This window comes from Microcebus murinus, chromosome 17 (assembly GCF_040939455.1).
Source record: "Microcebus murinus isolate Inina chromosome 17, M.murinus_Inina_mat1.0, whole genome shotgun sequence".
Taxonomy (NCBI): Eukaryota; Metazoa; Chordata; class Mammalia; order Primates; family Cheirogaleidae; genus Microcebus; species Microcebus murinus.
The window spans coordinates 13,030,695-13,051,837 of record NC_134120.1 but is presented as its reverse complement, the minus strand read 5'-3'; the positions used below and the strand labels follow the sequence as shown (position 1 = coordinate 13,051,837).

Genomic DNA, 21,143 nt, shown 5'->3' with positions numbered 1-21,143 from the left:
TTATGGTTGTGTAACAGTCCTTGTTCTCAAGAGATATATGCTCAAGTGGTTAGGGGTGAAGTGTCACATGCCTTGCTTTCAAATTGTTAAAAAAAAAAATTAAAACTAGGTACATGTACATGTACACAGTGTGTGTGCAGTGTGTGCAGGCATACACATATGTGTATGTGTGTGTGTAGTTGAAATTATCTGAAAATATTAAGGAGAAGAGAAATGGTTTTTCTCCTAATTCGGAGACAAATTCCTAAATTTGAGATTATGATGGGCAAAAATTTCTTTTGCTAAAATGTATCAACATTATTTAAGTGGTAACAGAGATTTGCAAAATTCATGGAAAAAAGCAAAACCACCAGTGATACCATTACAGGTAAAAGGCCAGCAAAACAACAAGTTATAAAACAGTGAATACATCAATAACATTTTTCAAGATAAACACCTGACTCTCAATACATTATGAAGAAAAATATTCATAAATACTGATATATTTTCTATTAATATTGATTTACCTTACAATGAAAGCAATTTTGATAAAATACACACATAATAAGAAAATGGTTTGGAAACCATTGGACCAGATATTTAGGGAGAAATATTCTGTAACTTCTTGAGTTATATAATGAAAACTGGACTTGAAAGAGAAGAGGTAACAAAAGAATTTGGATATTTCTATTTTAAAATGTTAGTTTATATAATAATTTCTAAAAATTAAACCATTCAAAACAAGTTTAGAAGAAGATATAAGATTCCTGAAATTATAAATATATAATGACATACAACACAAAATATATTAACTGTTTTTGAGCCCTTGGCCCACAGCATTTCCTTTACTAAGACCAAAAGTGCTACCAGAAAAGCTTAAGTTTTCCTTCACGACCAGTAAGTTTAAAATGAATTATATTTCTCTCTCTTTTTTGGCAACTAGGAAATTCACTCAAATATTTTAATTATTTATAGGAATTTATGTTACACATTTTTATGTACTGTACTTAACCTTGGGTTGATGTTATTTTCTTACGAATATTTTCCTATTGACCTGAGTTGCTCATTTATTTATTTCTATCCTTAGTATATTATGCATTTCTATGAGCCATCATAAAAAGGAATAAATAATGTCTCTTGCAGCAACTTGGATGGAACTGGAGACCACTATCCTATGTGAAGTATCTCAGGAATAGAAAAACAAACACCACATGTACTCTCTAATAATTGGGAGCTAGATGATGGGCACACACGGGCACAAAGAGATGTAAAGGCCAGTGGAATCCAAGAAGTGGAGAGGGTGGAAGGGGGTGAGGGGTAAAAACCAACCCATTGGGTACAATGAACGCTATTCGGGTGATGGGCACCCAAGAAGTTCTAACTTAAGGATTATACAAGGTATCCATGTAACAAAAACATTTTTACCCCCTTAAATTTTGAAATAAAAAAAAAAAAAGATAGAGAAAGGCAAATGTACAAGCATATCTTTTTCATCATCACCCCTGTGCCCACTGTGAGATAAACAATAAGATATTTTGCTGTTTACTTAAGCTCAGGATAACATTTGTAAGAGATGTCTGTATCTGTTGACATGTCTTACCTAAGAAATGGTGCTCTGGAGTTTCCATTTTCATCTAATTCATACAAGGAATCTGCTCGGAGGCCATCAGCAACTAAGAGCACTAATCTTCTTGCTGGAGGAGGCAATGGTGTAAAGTGAGGAGTCATTCCATGAACCAAAGGAGATGTAAAATAAATGTCAAAGATGGAGGCGAAGAACACAAAATGTACGAGCAGTCCCAAAGTAAAGAACAGCAGCATGTCCAGTGCAACTAGTTAATGTTCCAGAAAAACTGAAAGAGAGAACAAAATTAAATTGGGGTAAATCTTAATGCAATCATATGTATTTTCACATATTTTGATGACTACATGTAGATTGAAAATAAATTTTTAAATGTTACATAACCCATTTTCATTTACTGTGGTAACAATAAGCATTATTTAATAATGAGATAATACTGAAATGAAATATGTGGTAAAGTACACCCAAGTAAAAAGAATAAGTTCAAGTATAATAAAGTACTAAGTTAGGTCCAATATACTATTATAATAAATTTATACATATACTAAGCTTATAAAAATTAACATAGAACCAAAGAACAAAGAATTAAATCAGTCCTAAAAAGAGTTAGGGTTCAGTCAAATCAAATCCTATATAAAATAGAAAATATAACCCATGCTACTCTGATATTCTTGGAATTTTAAATTATTTAAATTACTTCTAATTATTTAAATATAAGTTGATTTTTTTTTTTTTTTTACTTTAGTAATCAGCTTAGGGGTCTGTTGTCTGTCTTGACCATTACCAAATTGAGCAAGAAACATGCATACTATCCATTTGGTTGAATCATATGAAGCAAGTTAAATTTCATCTGTGCTTCAGAAAATTTGTACTTACTAAGGAAACATTTTATTTTAGTTCCCTGAATCAATGCAAAAAGGTTACATGTATCCATTCAATAAAAATGTTCTATGTACATACTGGGTATATAACTGTGTGCTGGGGTACTACAGAGAACAGCAAGATGACACAGTCACAAATCTGATGTGCTTACAAACACTTAAAGAAGAAAACCTAGGCAATGTGAAACATTCAAATAATACTTTAACACTGTATGTCATTAAACTGCCAAGATCAAAGTGAGCATAGGAGTACTTTTCAAGCCAGTCTGTAATTTGCTTTTGTTGGTGAATCTCTGTAGATTAAGGGGGGGGGGGGGGAAGTACTGTAACGTGTCTTACTTGTAATGTAACTGCATTAGTTACATATAGCGATCCTGGGCTGAAAAACACTAAGGATGAAGCAATTTTAATTACAGACACATCTTATTCTTCCTGGGGTGAAGAATCACATCATGGAAAGAAGGAATGCAAAAATACCCTGCAAAAACAAATGAAACATTGGAAAAAACACTTATCAAAGTCAAACAGATCATTAAAAATATATTTATAATAGAGTAAAAAGTCAAATTACAGACCACTTATCTTCTGAGAGAACCAAGGGTCAACTAAATATCAAAGATATTCCACAAAGATATTCCTGCAAAATATCAGAATAACTGCAGGAGTTATTGTGTAGATGCTATTTTACAATCTAAGGCAACATTCTCAGAGTCAATGTTTGCTTGCTTTCTAGTATACATGAGCTTCAATAAATACGTACTTTCAAACAATTTTAAGAGCATTTGGGGGAGAGGCAATTACTTAAAATGACCTCATAGAATATGATGGAGAATAAATGCAAAAGTATATTTATATTCTAAATTTACCCTCCAGGTTTACCATCATCTGTTCAAAAACAGCTAGCTTTTAAGGAACAATTATATTTATGTTCAAAGTTGCAAGGTCTCTGTAAAGCTACTAATTGTCTCACTTTGCCCAGGATGTACTAACTTCAGTAGAGTTAACTATACCCACACTGTTGTGCAACCAATCTCCAGAACTTCTTCATTTTACAAAGCTGAAACTATATACTCATCAAACAACTCCCCATTTCCCTCTCCCCCAAGCCCCTTGGCAACCACCATTCTACTTTCTGTTTCCATGAGTTTAACTACTCTTGGTATTTCATCTAAGTTGAAATAATATAGTATTTGTCCTTTTGTGACTGGCTTATTTCACTTAGCATAATGTTCCCAAGGTTCTTCCATGTTGTAGTATGTGTCAAGATTTCCTTCCTTTTTAAGGACTGAATAATACGCCATTGTGTGTATATACAATTTGGTTATCCATCCACATGGGCATTTTGGGTTTCTTCCACCTTTTGGGAACTGTGAATAATGCTGCTATGAACATACAATATACAACCAGCTTTGTTTTAAAATTAACATTGGGTATTGGCCAGAGGTAGTCATGTAGCTCTGTTTCACTTAAGGAGAATGGAAAATATAAGGGAACAGATGAAATTGTTTGCTCAGAACAGAATATATCTGTGGTACTATCTCTGCCACAGATATATTCTTATACACAGATATATTCTTATACACAGATATATTCTTATACACAGTAATACAATACATATGTTGATTACATATAATCATTATTATGTACATTATACATTAATTACACTGGCTGAATGTAGAGAGTGGATTATAGTGGAAAAAGAGATGAATCAGGGAGACTGTTAGAAATCTAGTTAGTGAGGTAGGCCAAGAAGGAGACTTTTATTGATTAGTCCAAATTGGTATAGTAGAAATTGAGAAAAGGAAGTGGATGATAGAGCTATACTTTGGAGGGAGCTGAAGGAGGGTGCTAGGGCTTGAGCTTTTCTCCACCAAAACTCGTGGTGAAATTTCATCCCCAATGTGGTGTTAAGATGTAGGGCCTAGTGAGAGGTGTTTGGGTCATGGGGAAAGATCCCTCATGAATGGCTTGGTGCCTTTCTCAAGGTAGTTCTCTGGGAATGGAATCATTTCTGTGAGAGCAGATTGTTATAAAGTGAGGTTCCTCCTCCTGTTTGGTCCCTCTTCACATGTGTCTGTTTCCTATTTGACCTTCTCCACCATGTAATAACACAGCATAGAAGCCCTTGCCAGAAGCAAGGTCCATGCTCTCAAACTTCCCAGCCTGCAGAATGGTCAGCTAAATAAACCTTTCTTTATAAATTATCCAGTCTCAGATATTGTTATAGCAACATGAAACAAAGACATGGGGCTCCTATAAAAGGTTGAGTAGAGAGGTAAAAAATTATTTCCAGATTTCTGGATTGAGCATCTGGGTGGTCTTTAACTTAGAGAAGGAAAAAATTACCTTGGTAGGATATAAGGGTAGATAGAGGTGAGGGAGAAGGTATTGAGCATTTTCTTTTTGATATATTAAAATTAAGCTCAAAATACATCATAGTAAGATGGTTGCTGTGAAACTCAGAGAGGAGGTTTTAACTACAAGAATGACCTAGAGGAATCCACTACTAGAGATTGAGAAGAAATAGCCAGTGAAGCAGGAGGAAACTTGAAAAGGGGTCCTTGAAGCTGAAAGAACAATGTTTCAACTGCAGAGGGTGAGAGTAAGTGCCAGACAGTAATGAGTGACTTGGGCTCTTGGAGTTAACCTTACTGAAAAATATGAACAGAGCAGTGAAAGCTTAGCCACACTTAAGTGGTTGGTTGAAAAGCGAATCGGATATAAGGGAGGGAAAGAATGGAACGAGCATAGCTCTTTGGGAGAATGTTAGAAGAAGAAAAATAAAAATTGATATAGGGTCAATAGAGGGTCTTCCTAAGCTAGGAGATACTAGATAATTTGTGTGCTGAGTAATTATTTAGAATACAAAAATAAAATTAATGATGCAACCAAAAATCAGAATAACTGCAGGAGTTAAATCCTTGAGAGAGGGGAAGGAACCTGGAGCTCAAGTGGAGCAGTTGGGCCACTCCTGGTTTGCCCAGGGCCTTCATGTTTTTAGCACTGACATCTTAACAACCAGGGAAACCTCTCATTTCCAGACAAACTATCCCTGGGCTCTTCCAGTGGCTCTTCCAGAAGCAGGCTTCTTGTCACCTTTCATGCATCTTTTCAGATGTCACTCCCTCAAGTTTCTTCTGACTATGATGAAGTAGTCCCCCCCCCCATTTTCTTTTATCCAAACAATCATATATTCTGTAGTCACTGTTAAAATATACTAAGTGTATCTCTTCCACTAGAATGTCAGCTCTACATGGACACATATTGATATCTTGTTCACTGCTGTATGCCTTGCCCACTGACAGAGTAGAAGCTCGATAGATGTTTTTTAAATGGATTAATTAAATAAATGGAAAAGTACTTTTGACTAATATGAATCATATTTCAACAACATTTATTCAAAACCTACTATTTCTCAAGTATGCCCAACACTAGAAATAGAAAAATGAATACACATGCTTCGTTTTCCAGATGTTCAAAGACAAGCATGAAAATACATGCACCTCAGTATAAGGTGCTGAGCAGGGCCACAAGAGACAGGGCAATGAACCCAACCAAAGCCAAGAAAAGGTGTTAAAGAATAACTGACATTTAACTAAGCCTTCAAGGATATGTGGAACATTAATCAAAAGACATAAGCAGGCCGGGCGTGGTGGCTCACGCCTGTAATCCTAGCTCTCTGGGAGGCCGAGGCGGGCGGATTGCTCAAGGTCAGGAGTTCAAAACCAGCCTGAGCAAGAGCGAGATCCCGTCTCTACTATAAAATTAGAAAGAAATTAATTGGCCAACTAAAAATATATATACAAAAAATTAGCCAGGCATGGTGGCGCATGCCTGTAGTCCCAGCTACCTGGGAGGCTGAGGCAGAAGGATCACTCGAGCCCAGGAGTTTGAGGTTGCTGTGAGCTAGCCTGACGCCACGGCACTCACTCTAGCCTGGACAACAAAGCAAGACTCTGTCTCAAAAAAAAAAAAAAAAAAAAAAAAAAGACGTAAGCAAAGATGCAATATCTAGTGGCCCATTCCACAGTGTTAACCAAAGAACCCTATGATAATTCTTTCAGATCCAAAAAATTATCTACTAATGTACGTTTTGTATGGTTTTTTAAAAACATATGGATATTAAATAGAAATTGCCTTTAGCAATTCTTCTTCTGCAAACAATTCTTTTTCTTTTGTAGTGTAAAGAATCTCTGTCAGAGTACATTCCACTTATTTAAACAACTGTTAATTATTATAAGGTTAATAGTCTTACTAAATTTTTTCTGATGCATTCTAATGAGTGAAATATATTTTTAAATTTTGTAAGCAACTTTTAAAATATAATTTATATACAAAAATGAAACAATTTCAAGTCTTACAACTTTTGACATATATACACTCATGTAACCACTACCGGAATCAAGATACAGAACATTTTTGTCACCCTATTAAGTTCCCCAATTTTGCTCTCCATCCATAAGCAACTACCGCTCTGCCTTCTGTGATACTAGATTAATTTTGACTCTTCTAGAATGTTATAAACATGGAATCATGTAGTATTTACTTTACTGTGACTGCTTTCATTGAGCAGTGGTTTTGAGATTCATATATGTTGTGTGATTGAGCTATTTCTTGATTTTTATTACTGACAAGTAGTCCACTGAATGGATACACTACAATTTGCTTATCTATTAAACCTCTTGATGGATATTTGGATTATTTCATTTTTGGCTACTCCAAATAAAGCTTCTATGAACAGTGCATGTACAAGACTTTATATATATATATGCTTTCATTTCTCTTGGCTAAATATGCAAAATTAGAATTGTTGGGTTAAATGGTAAGTATATGTTTAAATTTATAAAAAGAAGCACCAAACTTTTTCTAAACTGTTTTTACTCACACCAGCAATGGCTAACAGTCCCAGTTGATCCACATATTTGCCAACACTTAGTATTACTGGCTGTTTCACTTTGTCTATTCTAGTGTAAATGTAGTGGTAACTTATTGTGGTTTTAATTTACACTTCCAAGATGATCAATGATGATAGGAAACTTTTCATGTGTTTAATGGGCATATTTTATCCCCTTTTTTCTTTTTTTTTATTTCAGCATATTATGGGGGTACAAATTTTAAGGTTACATTCATTACCCTTGTCTCCCCTACCCCCTCAAGGCAGAGCTTCAAGCATGTCCATCCCCCAGACATGTGCATCACATTATGTACGTATATACCCATCCCCTCCTCCCCCTCCCACCTGCCCCACACCCGACAAATGTTTGTTTATCTTTTTTTCTTAACATTTTGGTTACATTTTATATTTTTGCCTCTCCCTAGCAAAGGTTAGAGGTATGTCTTTCCCCTCCACAATGTTCACCACATCCCTCAGCTGTGGGATTACCCCCCCAACTCCCGAATCCCTGGTGAACACTACCACCCTTTGAGCACCATAGTGTTAATCAGTCAGTACCAATTTGATGGCGAGTATATGTGGAGCCCATTATTCTGATCTTGTGTTACCTCACTTTGGATAATGGGCTTAAGCTCAATCCAGGATAATATAAGTGGTGCTAGCTCGGTGTCGTTTCTTAGAATTGAGTAATATTCCATTGTAAACATACACCAAATATTAATAATCCACTCATGAATTGACAGACACTTGGGTTGTTTCCATGACCATGCAATAGTGAATTGTGCTGCCATAAACATTTGGGTGCAGATGTCTTTATAATAGAATGTCTTATGCTCTTTTGGGTAAATGCCTAATAAGGTTATTGCTGGGTCGAATGGTATTTCTATTTTTAGATCTTTGAGATATCTCCAAATTCTTTTCCACAAAGGTTGCACTAATTTGCAGTCCCACCAGCAGTGTAAGAGTGTTTCTGTCTCTCCACATCCTCGCCAGCATTTGTTGTTTTGTATTCCCTTATTACACAGTATCTTACACATAGTACTTTTAAATTCTGATTAAGTTCAATTTATAAATTTTTTGTTTAAGGAATCGTTATAAATAACAAGACTTTGATGTATAACTTTTAATTTTTATTTGAAAATAATTTCAAACTTACTGAAAAGTAGCAAGAATAATAGTACAAACACCCATATCCCCTCTAGCCATATAAACCTAATGTTAACATTTTCCCATTTGCTTTCTCACTTTTTCTCTCCCTCTCTGCTTCTCTCTATCCCTGGCTTACCATCTTTCTCTGCATATATCTGACCTCATAATATTGTTTCTGAACCATTTGAGGATAAGTGACATACAACATGGCTTTTCACCTCTAAATACCTCAGTATTTATTACCTAAGAACAATGGTACTTTCTTATACACTTAATTATCAACTTCAGTAAATTCAATATAAATATAATATTTAATCTACCATCCATGTTCTAATTCTGTAAAGTAGCCCAATAGAGTTCTTCCTGGCATTTTTATGGTTTTATTGGGGCATAAATGACCTATACTAAATGGAAAATTTTTAAACTCTGCAATAATTTGAAGGTGAACAAACCCATCACTCATAAAAGACTTCTCATTACTCTTTATAATAAAAACTCCCCCCTCATCCCTAGACAACCATTAATGTGCTATCACTTATAGATTTATTTGCATTTTTTAGAATTTTATATAAACGTATTTCTGCAGTATGTACTCTTTGCTATCTGAATTCTTACAATGAGTATAATTACTTTCGGAACCGTACATGTTTGTTCCCTTTTATTACTTAGTAGTAGTCCATTGCACGAATATACCACAACTTGTTTATTCACTCATGTGTTAACAGCCACTTGTTGTTTTTAAAGTTTTGTCTATTGCAAATAAAGCTGAAGAATCATGTTATAGTCTATATATGGCCATATGCTTTTATTCCTCTTTAGTAAATACTTAGGAATAAAATGGGTAGGTAAGTTGTAAATGCATGTTTAACATTTTAAGAAACTGTGTAGGTGGGAGGGGGAAGGGGGGATGGGTGAAATCATACCTAATAGGTACAATGTACGGTATCTGTGTGATGGTCACACTTATAACTTTGACTCAAGCAGTACAAAAGCAATCCATGTAACCAAAACATTTGTACCCCATAATATTCTGAAATTAAAAAAAAAACCAACAGTTTTCTAAAATGGTTGTATAATTTTTATTCCCATTAGCAATATATGAGAGTTTCAGTTGCTGTAATCCTATGCCACTGTCAGTCTTTCAAATTTTATCTGAAGTGGGTGTGTAGCGGTATGTTGTTGTGGTTTGAATAGACATTTCCTCACTAATGTTATTCAGCATTTTTTCATAGGCTTGCTGACTATTTGTATGTCTTCTCTGATAAAATGTTCAAATTTTTGTTCATTTTTAAACTGGATTATTTGTCTTCTTGTTCCTAAATTGTAATAGTTCTTTATATACATATATGTATGCTACATGTAAGCATACATATAAGCATACATATATCTACATATAATCATACCTCATTTTATCACACTTTGCTTTACTGCACTTCACAGATATTACAATTTTTGTGAATTGAAAGTTTGTGGCAACTCGGCATGGAACAAGTCTAATGGTGCCATTTTTCCAATATCATGTGCTCAATTTGTGTCTCCATGTCACATTTTGGCAATTCTCACAATATTTCAAATTTTTTCATTACCACTATAGCTGTTATGGTGATCTGTGATCAGTGATCTCTGATGTTACTACTGTAATTGTTTTGAGGTACCATGAACCATGCCCATATAAGACTGAGAACTTAATCAATAAATGTTGTCTGTGTTCTGACTGCCCCACTGACTGGCTGTTTCCCTGTCTCTCTCCCTGTACTCCCTCCTTATTCCCTGAGAAATAGAAATGTTGAAATTAGGTCAATTAATAATCCTACAATGCTCTCTGAGTGTTCAAGTGAAAAAAAAGTCACACTTCTCTCACTTTAACTCAAAAGTTAAAAATAATTAAGCTTAGTGAGGAAGGAATGTCAAAAGCCAAGACAGGTCGAAGGCTAGGCCTCTTGTGCCAAACAGTTAGCCAGACTGTAAGTGCAAAGGAAAAGTTCTTGAAGGAAATTAAAAGTGTAACACCAGTGAACACACAAATGATAAAAAAAATGAAACAGCCTTATTGCTGATATGGAGAAAATTTTAGTGGCCAAGATAGACCACACCAGCCACACCATTCTCTTAAAGCAAAGCTTCATCCAGAGCAAGGCTCTAACTCTTAAATTCTATGAAGACTGAGAGAGGTGAGGAAGCTGCAGAAGAAAAGTTTGAAGTTAGCAGGCGTTGATTCAGGAGGTTGAAGAAATAAGTCTCCATAACACAAAAGTGCAAGCTGAGGCAAGTGCTAATGTAGAAGCCACAGCTAGTAATCCAGAAAAGTCTAGCTAAGATAAGTTATAAAGGTGGCTACACTAAACAACAGATTTTCAATGTAGATGAAGCAGCCTTCTATTGTCATCTAGGACTTTCATAGCTACAGAGAAGTCAGTGATTGGCTTCAATGTTTCAAATGACAGGCTGACTCTGTTGGTAGGAACTAACATAGCACTTTTAAGTCAAAGCACATGCTTACTTGCCATTCCAAAAATTCTATAGCCCCTAAGCATTATGTTAAATCTACTCTGCCTGTGCTCTATCAATGCAACAATAAAGCCTAGATAACAGCACATCTGTTTACAGCATAGTTAAGTGAATATTTTAAGCCCAGTGTTGAGACCTACTTCTCAGAAAAAAAGATTTCTTTTAAAAATATTACTGCTCATTGACAATGCACCTACTCACTCAAGATCTCTGATGGATATATACAAGGAAATTAATGTTGCTTTCATGTCCACTAACACAATATCTATTCTGTAGCCCATGGATCAAGGAGTAATTTCAACTTTAAAGTCGTATTATTTAAGAAATATATTTCATAAGGCTATAGCTGCCATTGATAGTGATTCCTATGATGGATCTGGGCTAAATAACTTAAAAACCTTCTGGAAAGGACTCATCATTCTAGATGCCATTAAGAACATTCACAGTTCGGGCTTAGTGGCTCACACCTATAACCTTAGAACTCTGGGAGGCTGAAGCAGGAGGCTCACTTGAGGCGAGAAGTTTGACACTGGCCTGAGCAACATAGAAGGATCCTGTCTGTACAAAAAATAGAAAAATCAGACAGGTGTGGTGGTGTATGCCTGCTACTCACAGGTGTAGTCACAGCTACTCAGGAGGTTGAGGCAGGAGGATTGCTTGAGCCCAGAAGTTTCAGGTTGCAGTGAGTTATGATTATGCCACTGCACTCTGGCCTGGGCAACAGAATAAGACCCTGTCTAAAATAAAATAAAATAATGCTCATGATTCATGGCAGGAGGTCAAAATATCATATCAACATTAACAGGAGTTTGGAAGAAGTTAATTCTAATCCTAATGGGTGTCTTCAGGGGTTCATGACTTCAGAGGAGAAAGTCACTGCAGATGTGGTGGAAACAGAATTGTAAGTGGAGCCTGAAGATAGGACTGAATTGCTGCAATTTCATAATAAAACTTGAATAGATGAAGAATTACTTCTCATAGATGAGCAGAAAGTGGTATCTAAAGATAGGATCTACTCTTGGTGAAGATGCTGTGAACACTGTTGAAATGACAACAAAGGATTCAGAATATGACCTAAACTTAGTTGATAAAGCAGAGGTGTTTGAGAAGATTAGTCCAATTTTGAAAGAAGTTCTACTGTGGGTTAAATGCTATCAAACAGCACCACAAGCTATAGAGATATTTTTCATGAAAGGAAGAATCAATTGATGTGGCAAACTTCACTGTCTTATTTCAAGAAATTGCCACAACCACCCCAACCTTCAGCCACCACCACCCTGATCAGTCAACAGCCATCAAGACAGAGGTAAGACCCTCCACTGGCAATAAAATGACTACTCACCAAATGCTCAGATGATCAATAGCATTTTATAGCAACACAGTATTTTTAAATTAAGGTTTGTGCATTGTTTTCTTAAACAACGCTATTGTACACTCTTAAGAGGCTGCAGTATGGTATAAACATAACTTTTATATTCACTGGGAAACCAAAAAATTCTTTGGCTTGCTTTACTGTGGTGGTCTAGAACCAAAGCTGCAATATCTTGGAGGTATGCTTGTATCTTCAAGTCCCAGTTTAAATATTCCCTCTTCAGATGGTTCTCTGACCATACTATCAAAAAGGATCCTCACATGTCTTTATCATTCAGTTGCCTATTCATATCCTTTAATCAGAAAGGCTTAGGGTTCTCAGCCTGTTCTTTGACTTGTACATTATATGTGTGTTTATATATATTAGATAGATATACATATTCATATATAAATTTTGTTCCTGGTGACTTTTGATAAAATAAGTTTTAAATTTTTATACAGTACAATGCATCAAACTTATCCTTTCTGGAGTGAGTTTTTTATGTGTTGTATTATATAAGAAAAGTTCCCTTGTTCTTATGTCATATATATTCTTCGAATACTTTTGATTTTTGCTTTTTACTTTTCATTATCTAGAATTTATTTGTGTATATAGTATGAAATAGAGATCAAATTTATGTTTTTAACCAAGTGACAAGTATTAGTACAGCTGCCACTTTAGAATTCACTAAGATAAATACATCAGAAACAAACATGAGCAAAAAACTTTAAATTCAAATCTTGGCTTTCACTGTTTGCAATAGTAAAAGTTGGAAACAATATCTAACAATAGGGAACAGATAAATTATTTATATTGTTTATTTATAATGAAATACTATATAGCACTGAAAATGAATTAAGTCACATCTCTGGCAAGAATACATCTCCTATATATAAGGACTAATAAAAAATTTCAAAGGCATCTTCTACTCTTTTTCCCCAACACAGCCAAACTTCTTATAAAGACTGAATGTGACTTCTTTTTCCCCTAACTGTTTACTAATTCTCAACCTAAATTAAGCCTTGTTTTCATTACTTCAGAGATAAAGCTTTCACTAAGACAGCTAATAGTGCAAAGTTCAATAGCTGTTTTTCAATCTTCATTTTCTTTGGTTTCTCCACTCAATTGACTTTGTTAACCATGCCTTCTTTTTTTATTAGGTGTTCATCCCTTGGCTTCTGTGAAAATAACTCCTTTCATTTTCCACCTATGTTTCTGACCAATGTTGACTAGACTCTATCTAGATATTAAATTTTGGAGTTACTCAAAACATGGTCCTAGACTGTCTTCTCTTCTCACTCTATATTCTTTATCCTGCCATGTTTAATCATATCCTTGTCTTCAGTTATCACCTATTTGCAAAGTCTCAACAAATTATAGCTCCAAATGCACATACATAATTCCAACTTTGATAAATCTTGGATATTTCAAAGACACTCAAACTGAGTAGGTTAAAGTCAAATTCATAATATTCCCCACGAGCCTTATTACCTTCCAAAATCCCTAGTGTTCACAATCATTGAAAATGACACCACATTCCATCCAAGCATGCCAGTCAGAGAACTAGGAGTCATTCTTTATACCCTGTTCTTCTCCCATATTCAATCCAACAATCATGTCTACTTTGTTTCTTGAATCTGTCTTCATCTTTACTAACCCCCTGCCATACAAGATGTATGTATACCATCTCTCACCTGCACTATTGCAATGTACAAATAGGTCTCCACATATCACTCTAACCCCTCTGACACATTTCTTGCTGTGTAGTCAGTCTTACACGGACTAGCCTCTCCCTCCTTTTCTAACCTCATCTCGTAGGACTCCCCCTTGCTCTAGGTATCTCACCTCACTGCCTTCTTTTATTTCAAGTATCCGATGCTCCCCATTGCTATAGGACCTTCATAGGTACAATTCCTTTCCAAAGAATGCACTTCCAACCTATTCTGCCCCTCTCTCACTCCATTGTCTCCTAATATCTGCTTTCAAGCATTACTTCCTCAATGAATATGCAGGCTAAGTCAGAAGCCAAAACTTTTACTTTGGTTTGTAATTACATAGCTATATCTTTGATTATTTGGATTAATGTCTATCTCTGACACTTCACTATAATTCTGTAACAGCAGGACAAGGCATCGTCAACACCAATCACAGTCCTACACACTTAGTGAAGACTCAACATATAAGTAAATTATTTAGGATTATCATTTCACAGGTAAATGCAATATGTACTACAGCCACTAGAGGCTGCCTTGCTTATCTTTTTTGTTTCTCCAGAACAAGACCTGGAAAGATTGAAAATACTTAAAAACAAACAAACCAAAAAACCACTTTTTATGCTAAAGTAACTAACTATACATAAAATTGCAGTGATTTCAAATCAACATTCACAAACTACTTATTTTATTATTGTCAAGCACATGTATATTAATCAATATTATTAATATTTCTCTTTAAAGAGATTCACATATTATTCAGATTTATTGAAAAAGAAAACTTTGTTTGCCATGGTTGAATTGCTTGGAAACCTCCAAAATAAATGCATAACTATCAAAATTTAAAAAAAAAATATATCCATGCAACAAAAAAGTTTATCTAGATTATACCTGTGGAACTCTTACCACACACTGAAAAACAATAAAACATTAGATATTACTAAAACTTCAATGCTAGTTATAATTATTTTAAGACTACTAAAGCCAAAAGTAATTTTTTAAATACTAAAATGACTGACATGCTTGGGAGAAAAGCCATCTTTTACATTTTCATTGTTAAGGTACAAACTTCAAAGACTATATTATTCAGATGAAATATCAGCTAAAAAGGCCTAGATTAGTGAAAATCTTTCTAAGTAGAAAGGAAATGTCCCCAAACTATTAATAATAAATTATGATAAGTAGAGATCGGCACTTATTAATATTCTAGAGTATGCTCCTTCTTATATATTTTTAATTGATACCAAACCTCTATGTATTGTGGAAAAGAAAAGCACCTACTGGGAAGACTGGAAAGTTGATTTGTTATGGTCTTACAAGATCACACACATACTCCATGGTTATAGGATAGAAAGTAGAAGATGGAAACCACAGATTTGTATAGAAAGTTAGTCATGCAAGAACTTCTACATTCAACTTCTTACAACTCTCTGAAGAAACATTTTAAATCTATTTTCAACTTGCATTTTAGAACTGAGACCCTAAATTAAGATACTGCCTTTCAGCCCTACTGACTCAATTCTTTTTTCAGGCTTTAGTTGCTAAAACAGTTGATATTTGTTTTATTTTTTTTAAATCTGTCAAATAGTCTCAATACATACTAATATTTCATTAATTAACATTGGGTATTGGGTATTTTTTTCATGTTTTTCTTTAACATACAGCACAGAAAAACATTTACCATTAAAACATGAGGAGCTAATGTCCCATAGAAAATACCTTAAAATTATTTAAAGTATTAAAAATACTTTAATTTAATTTAAAATAGTACTAACACTATTTTTTAAAAAGTTTGTAGCAGAAACAAAATTTAAAAACTCAAAGTCTCATTCAAATGAAAATTTTAGTTTACTGAGCCTGGATAAGCTGAAATTAAAGCCTACACTTAACCGTTGGCATACCTTTACATGGAAACCAATAACCTGACCTAAGGTTATATAAGAACGCTCTATTTTAATTTTTCCACAGAGTTAAAAGAGATACTTTACTGCTTCAATGTAATATGTCATTTACCTAATAGTCATAAATTACTGCTGCCTATTGGAAGCTGCATAGTAAGAAAGGAAATCTAAAAGCTGCAAAAGTGGCAATTTGCGTGTGAAGAAAATACAGAAGTTATCAAGAATAGCAGTCTAATAGCATTGACTGTAAAATTCCCTTTACCACCTCAGAGTGTAATCAAGGAATGACATAAAAGATAAATGATGATCTTCTAAACTTAGGTATATACTTATTTTATGTGCTAACACCTAATAAAGGAAATCCAACTTTAAAATAGTTAAGTTCCATAATCAAATCTTGAATCTAAACGAACGAGTCAGAAAGGTTACAAGGCATAATGGTAAAAAGAATGTTTTGTACATAAGAGAAATCACGTTAACTCCTTTGAATACTTGCTAGTGCAGCTGATTTGGCCAGGTTATCCAAACTCTTTAGGCTTAAGTTTACTATCTCTCTATTGGTGGATCGGCATTTGACATTTTGAAGGGTCCCTGTTGTGAAAATCCTAAGTGTTTATTGAGCACCTAATAGTGTGTTGTCCAAATCGAAGGTGTTCACAGATCCAGGCAAATCCAAACCTCTCAGTTTCGTTTTCCATTTAGCGTCCCCATCTCCCACCCATACCCCTTTTACAGGATTAACTCCGGGGCGGGAAGACGCGCTCTGAGCTGTAAGGAGTCGGTGCTGCCGCTAGGCCCCGAAGTGGGCAAGCACATGGCAGGGAAGGGAAGAAGTCACATTCTGACTACTGCACTGGGCACTTGCTACACACGCGGAGCAAATGTCACCCATTGGCAGCAGTGAGAAAAAGCGAAGCGCTCTGAAGGAGCAGGGCGCACGCGGGTGAGAGGCCATAGATCCCGTACCGCCGCACCTCAGCGCACCGGTCCCTGAACTTTACCTGGGGCTTATCCGGGTCAGGCCTGATCTCGGGAACGAGGCCTCCTCAGCGCGAAGGCAGCACCCAATGCCATTAAAGCTCTCGAGCAGGGTTCCCTCTGTTCCCCCGAAATGACAGCCAGGTGGGCTTCCCTAACCCAGCACCACAACCTCCTCTCAACCACGGAACGCCCCTGACACCTATCCGACCGCGGCTGCTCTCGCGATAATTCTGGGGCCAGTCCCCCGTAACTTCAATCCCTGCCCTCCTCCTCTGGCCAATAATGAAGGAGTTGTGGGCGGGGTTTTGCGTTTGAGCGGAGAGCGCGGCCTTCAATCTTTGCTATCTGAAACAGAGACTGGGCGGGGCTGAGGTGGGCAGGGGCGGGGTTGAGGCAGGGAGATGGGCCGGGCACGCACCAATTCTCGCGATGTTGGTGACCAGGAAGACGCCTGCAGAGCCCGGCTGCTGGTGCAGCAGCGGCTGAGGCGGCAGGTGCTACTGCACTCGGACCTCCTGCCTCCGAGCCTACGCTTGATCTCTGGGTGGGGAGGCGGGACGTGGTCAGGCCAGGGCTGTGGAGGTGCGCTGTGTCCACTGAGACTTAGGAGGGATTCAGGCTGCGGCCTGTCAGAGCCAGTCAGGGAGGCGCCCACACTCCTGACAGGATAAGATGGCGGCGATGGCGCCTGGAGGTAGTGGCAGTGGTGGCGGCGGCGTGAATCCATTCCTCAGCGATTCAGACGAGGACGATGACGAGGTAGCGGCGACAGAGGAGCGCCGGGCAGTACTTCGTCTGGGTGCCGGGGGTGGCCTAGATCCTGGCTCTGCAGGCTCGCTATCGCCACAGGATCCCGTGGCCTTAGGAAGCAGTGCGCGGCCAGGGCTCCCTGGGGAGGCGTCGGCTGGTGCGGTGGCCCTGGGGAGCACCGGGGAGACCCCGGCCCGATTGTCAATTGATGCGATCGCGGCTCAGCTGTTGCGCGATCAATACTTGCTGACCGCCTTGGAGCTGCACACCGAGCTATTAGAGAGCGGCCGCGAGTTGCCTCGGCTGCGCGACTACTTCTCCAATCCAGGCAACTTCGAGAGGCAGAGTGGGACCCCGCCTGGGATCGGGGCACCAGGGGTCCCTGGAACAGCCGGCATTGGAGGCGTTGGAGGTCGGGAACCGAGTACAGCGTCGGGCGGGGGACAGCTCAGTAAGTGGACGCAGCTTGTCACATTCCAGCAGGGTTGTTGGGATTGTAAAGAGTTACTGTGGGGCAGAGGGATATTTCTGGTAGGCACTGAGTATACGGACGTTTTAGGGAGCAAGAGTTTTGTGGGGGTGTCTTTTGCGGTGGAGGCAAAAAGATCCCGCAGTGACTTCTCTCTGCTAGTCTCCCACCCTTGGCTGGTGTTGCACTTGCTCCTGGCTCCCTTGTTGGCGTCGGTTATCTATAAAATACCGAGAGTTTCTAGTTTACTGGCTATTACAGAATTCCAGAAGGCTCCCTTGTAAACTGGCTTATTGCTTTAAGCATTTTTCCTTTTTCTCCAGTTACCTGGATCACACTACCAGGAAATAGTGTTTCTTAAACTGCCCGCAGTAAATTCTGGGTCTCAAAGTCGAGAGAGAGAGAATAGGAAACGCATCTCTCTCCGCAAAGTCAAATGCACTGAAGACCCTTTGTTTTGGTGACGACTTTCTCACCCCAGAATTTTCTGTTTAAGTAAAGTCGATGTAATTCACTTTCAGTGCCTAAAGTAGTGTTCAAAATGACAGGAAATCCAAGGAACAGTGTAGGCAGGTTCTGACTGCAGTCTATCTCACCATCCTACTACCACCTTACTGGCTTTTTTCTCTGCTTAGTTTACTTTTTTATTTCATTATAATCATTTTTAGCAGCATAGAGTAATTGCTTACCCCATTCATCATATATTTATTTATAAGCGTTTCTTATGGCTTGAAAACTTGCTATCAAGGATGTACTGTATAACTTATTTTCCCATATGAGATGTTTTTGAGTGTTACATGAAGCCAACTACAATTTGGCCTCATATGTTAATTCTATATTAACACATGTTAATATAGAGTTTTATTACTGTAGCCTAATTGATTTGTGTGTGTGTGTCTTTACTTTTGAATGGTGCCAGAGACTTAAATTGCCAAACTCAGACAAAATGAAGTGCAAAGAGTGCATTTTCTATCAATATAAATCTTAAGCACATTTCTCTCTTGGATTTGGTATTTTCTTAATAGGTATAACTTCCTTACTCAGTATGTAATGTAAGAGATTTTCTCATTGCTGACCTCTAAGACTTATAAAATGTGACAAGGAGCAGTGTAACAAAGTTGTTTGTAATGGTTGTGGCTTTTTAAAAAAAGAATTCTAAATTATCAAATGATTTTCACCTGATAGGCTCTAGCTCAAATGTCACCTGTGTAATTGCTTTACATACTCTCCCACCTTCGGTAGTTGCTTGTTTCTTTCATTGTACTACTTTCAAACCTCTGTCATAGCCTTTAGCTTTTTTGTATTTGATTTGTTGACAGTATAATTTTTGTCCATAGTTAGAGTCTTCTTTCTGGTAAATTCCTCACACTTTACACAATCCCTGGCCTAGTGTTGAACATAACTGAATTGTATCTGCCATACTTTCAACCATATTAATTACAATTTAATGAGTTATTACTTCATAACTGTATTCATTTAATTTTAAAGACTTTCCTTACCTTTTTAGCCTGCCTTATTATGACTTTATATTACTGTTTATACTAAAAATTTACCCTTATAAACTTTTTTATTGAAATAATTATATTTGGACTCATTAAATAATTTAGCAGTGTGTTAGAGTAAAAATGTACTTCTAAATGCCTTTGCATTATACATTTTTTTAGTTTCCTGAAATAACTTAAGTCCTGTGACTGAAAATCACAATTAAATATTCATGTGCACCTGTGCTTTTCTATTACCCTCATTTAAGTACTGGAGAGAGATGTGTCATGTTCCAACAGGGTTGTTGGAATTGTAAGGAGTTACTGTGGGGCAGAGGGGTATTTCTGGGTGGGTACTCAGTATAGGGACATTTTAGAGACTGAGAGTTTTGGAGTGAAGGGTGTCTTTTGTGGTAGAAGCAAAAGGATCCCACAGTGACTTCTATCTGCCAGCCTCCAACCCTTGGCTGGTGTTGCACTTGCTGGTGGTTCCCCTGTTGGTGTCAGTTATCTATAAAGTACAGAGAATTTCTAGTTTACTGGCTATCACAGAACTCCAGAAGGCTCCCTTATAAACTGGCTTATTGCTTTAAGCATTTTTCCTTTTTCTCCAATTACTTGAATCACACTACCAGGAAACGTGTGTGTGTGTGTGTGTGTGTGTGTGTGTGTGTGTGTGTGTATGTATGAAAGTTTTTGTATTTTTCATTAATACAAAGCAAATGAAAATAACGGGAAAAAGATCAAAATTTTCCATAATCCCACCAGTGGTATTTACTTTTCCTGTCTTAAACGGTATTTTCCTTTCCTGCATTTTCTAATTCACATATTTTAAAAAGCAAAAATTGGTATAAACTGTTTAACATGGCTTTATGTTGACAGGCACTACACTTTTTACCAATAATTGAGATAAAATTTGCATACAATAAAATGCACGAGTTTCAAGTGTACAGTTTGATGAGTTTTGACAAATTAATCACTATCAGTTACAATATGGAGTATTTTTTATTATCCCCAGAATTTCTTTACTCTTTGCACTCAATATCTCTACTTCCATGTAGATCCCCACTGATCACTTAGAACAGGATTTCTCAACCTGGTCTTAGGCATTGGTAACATTTTGGGTCTGACAGTTCTTTGCCATGGCAGAAAGAACACATGACAGTTCATGTCTCCAGCATTGTTGTCTGGGGAGGAGGAGGGCAAAATTTCCCTACTTGAGAACCACTTCCACGGATAAGTTTTACCTCTTCTAAGATTTCATATAAATGGAAATAATGGAGCATATATTTTTGTGTGTCTGGCTGCGTTTGCTTGGCATGTTTTTGAAATTCATACTTTTTTGTGTGTATCAGTAGGTCATTCCTTTTTGGTTTTTAGCCCTTCATCTGTTGTTAGACATTTGTGTTTTTTTCCAAGTTGGGGCTGTTATGAATACAGCTGCCATGAACATGTTTGTACAAATTTTGCATGACATTTTCATTTGGGGGGTAATACCTAGGAAT

At 36.9% G+C, this 21,143-nt stretch overlaps 2 protein-coding genes across 9 annotated transcripts in view; one reads left to right on the top strand and one right to left on the bottom strand.

Moving 5' to 3' along the window:
• PIGN (phosphatidylinositol glycan anchor biosynthesis class N) overlaps window positions 1–17,158 on the bottom strand; it is a 103,351-nt gene extending 86,193 nt beyond the window's left edge. For both annotated transcript variants that reach the window (XM_012774488.3, XM_075993821.1), the window contains exons 1-3: window positions 16,959–17,158; window positions 2,782–2,920; window positions 1,580–1,832 (exon numbers count right to left, since the gene is read on the bottom strand). In XM_012774488.3, the coding sequence (XP_012629942.2) occupies window positions 1,580–1,800 (221 nt within the window). In that variant the 5' untranslated portion in view covers window positions 1,801–1,832; window positions 2,782–2,920; window positions 16,959–17,158. The remainder of the gene's footprint in view (window positions 1–1,579; window positions 1,833–2,781; window positions 2,921–16,958) is intronic.
• Window positions 17,159–17,373: 215 nt separating this feature from the next.
• RELCH (RAB11 binding and LisH domain, coiled-coil and HEAT repeat containing) overlaps window positions 17,374–21,143 on the top strand; it is a 101,140-nt gene continuing 97,370 nt past the window's right edge. For all 7 annotated transcript variants that reach the window (XM_012774486.2, XM_012774485.2, XM_012774484.2 and 4 more), the window contains exon 1: window positions 17,374–18,139. In XM_012774486.2, coding sequence (XP_012629940.1) covers window positions 17,611–18,139 — 529 coding nt within the window. In that variant the 5' untranslated portion in view covers window positions 17,374–17,610. The remainder of the gene's footprint in view (window positions 18,140–21,143) is intronic.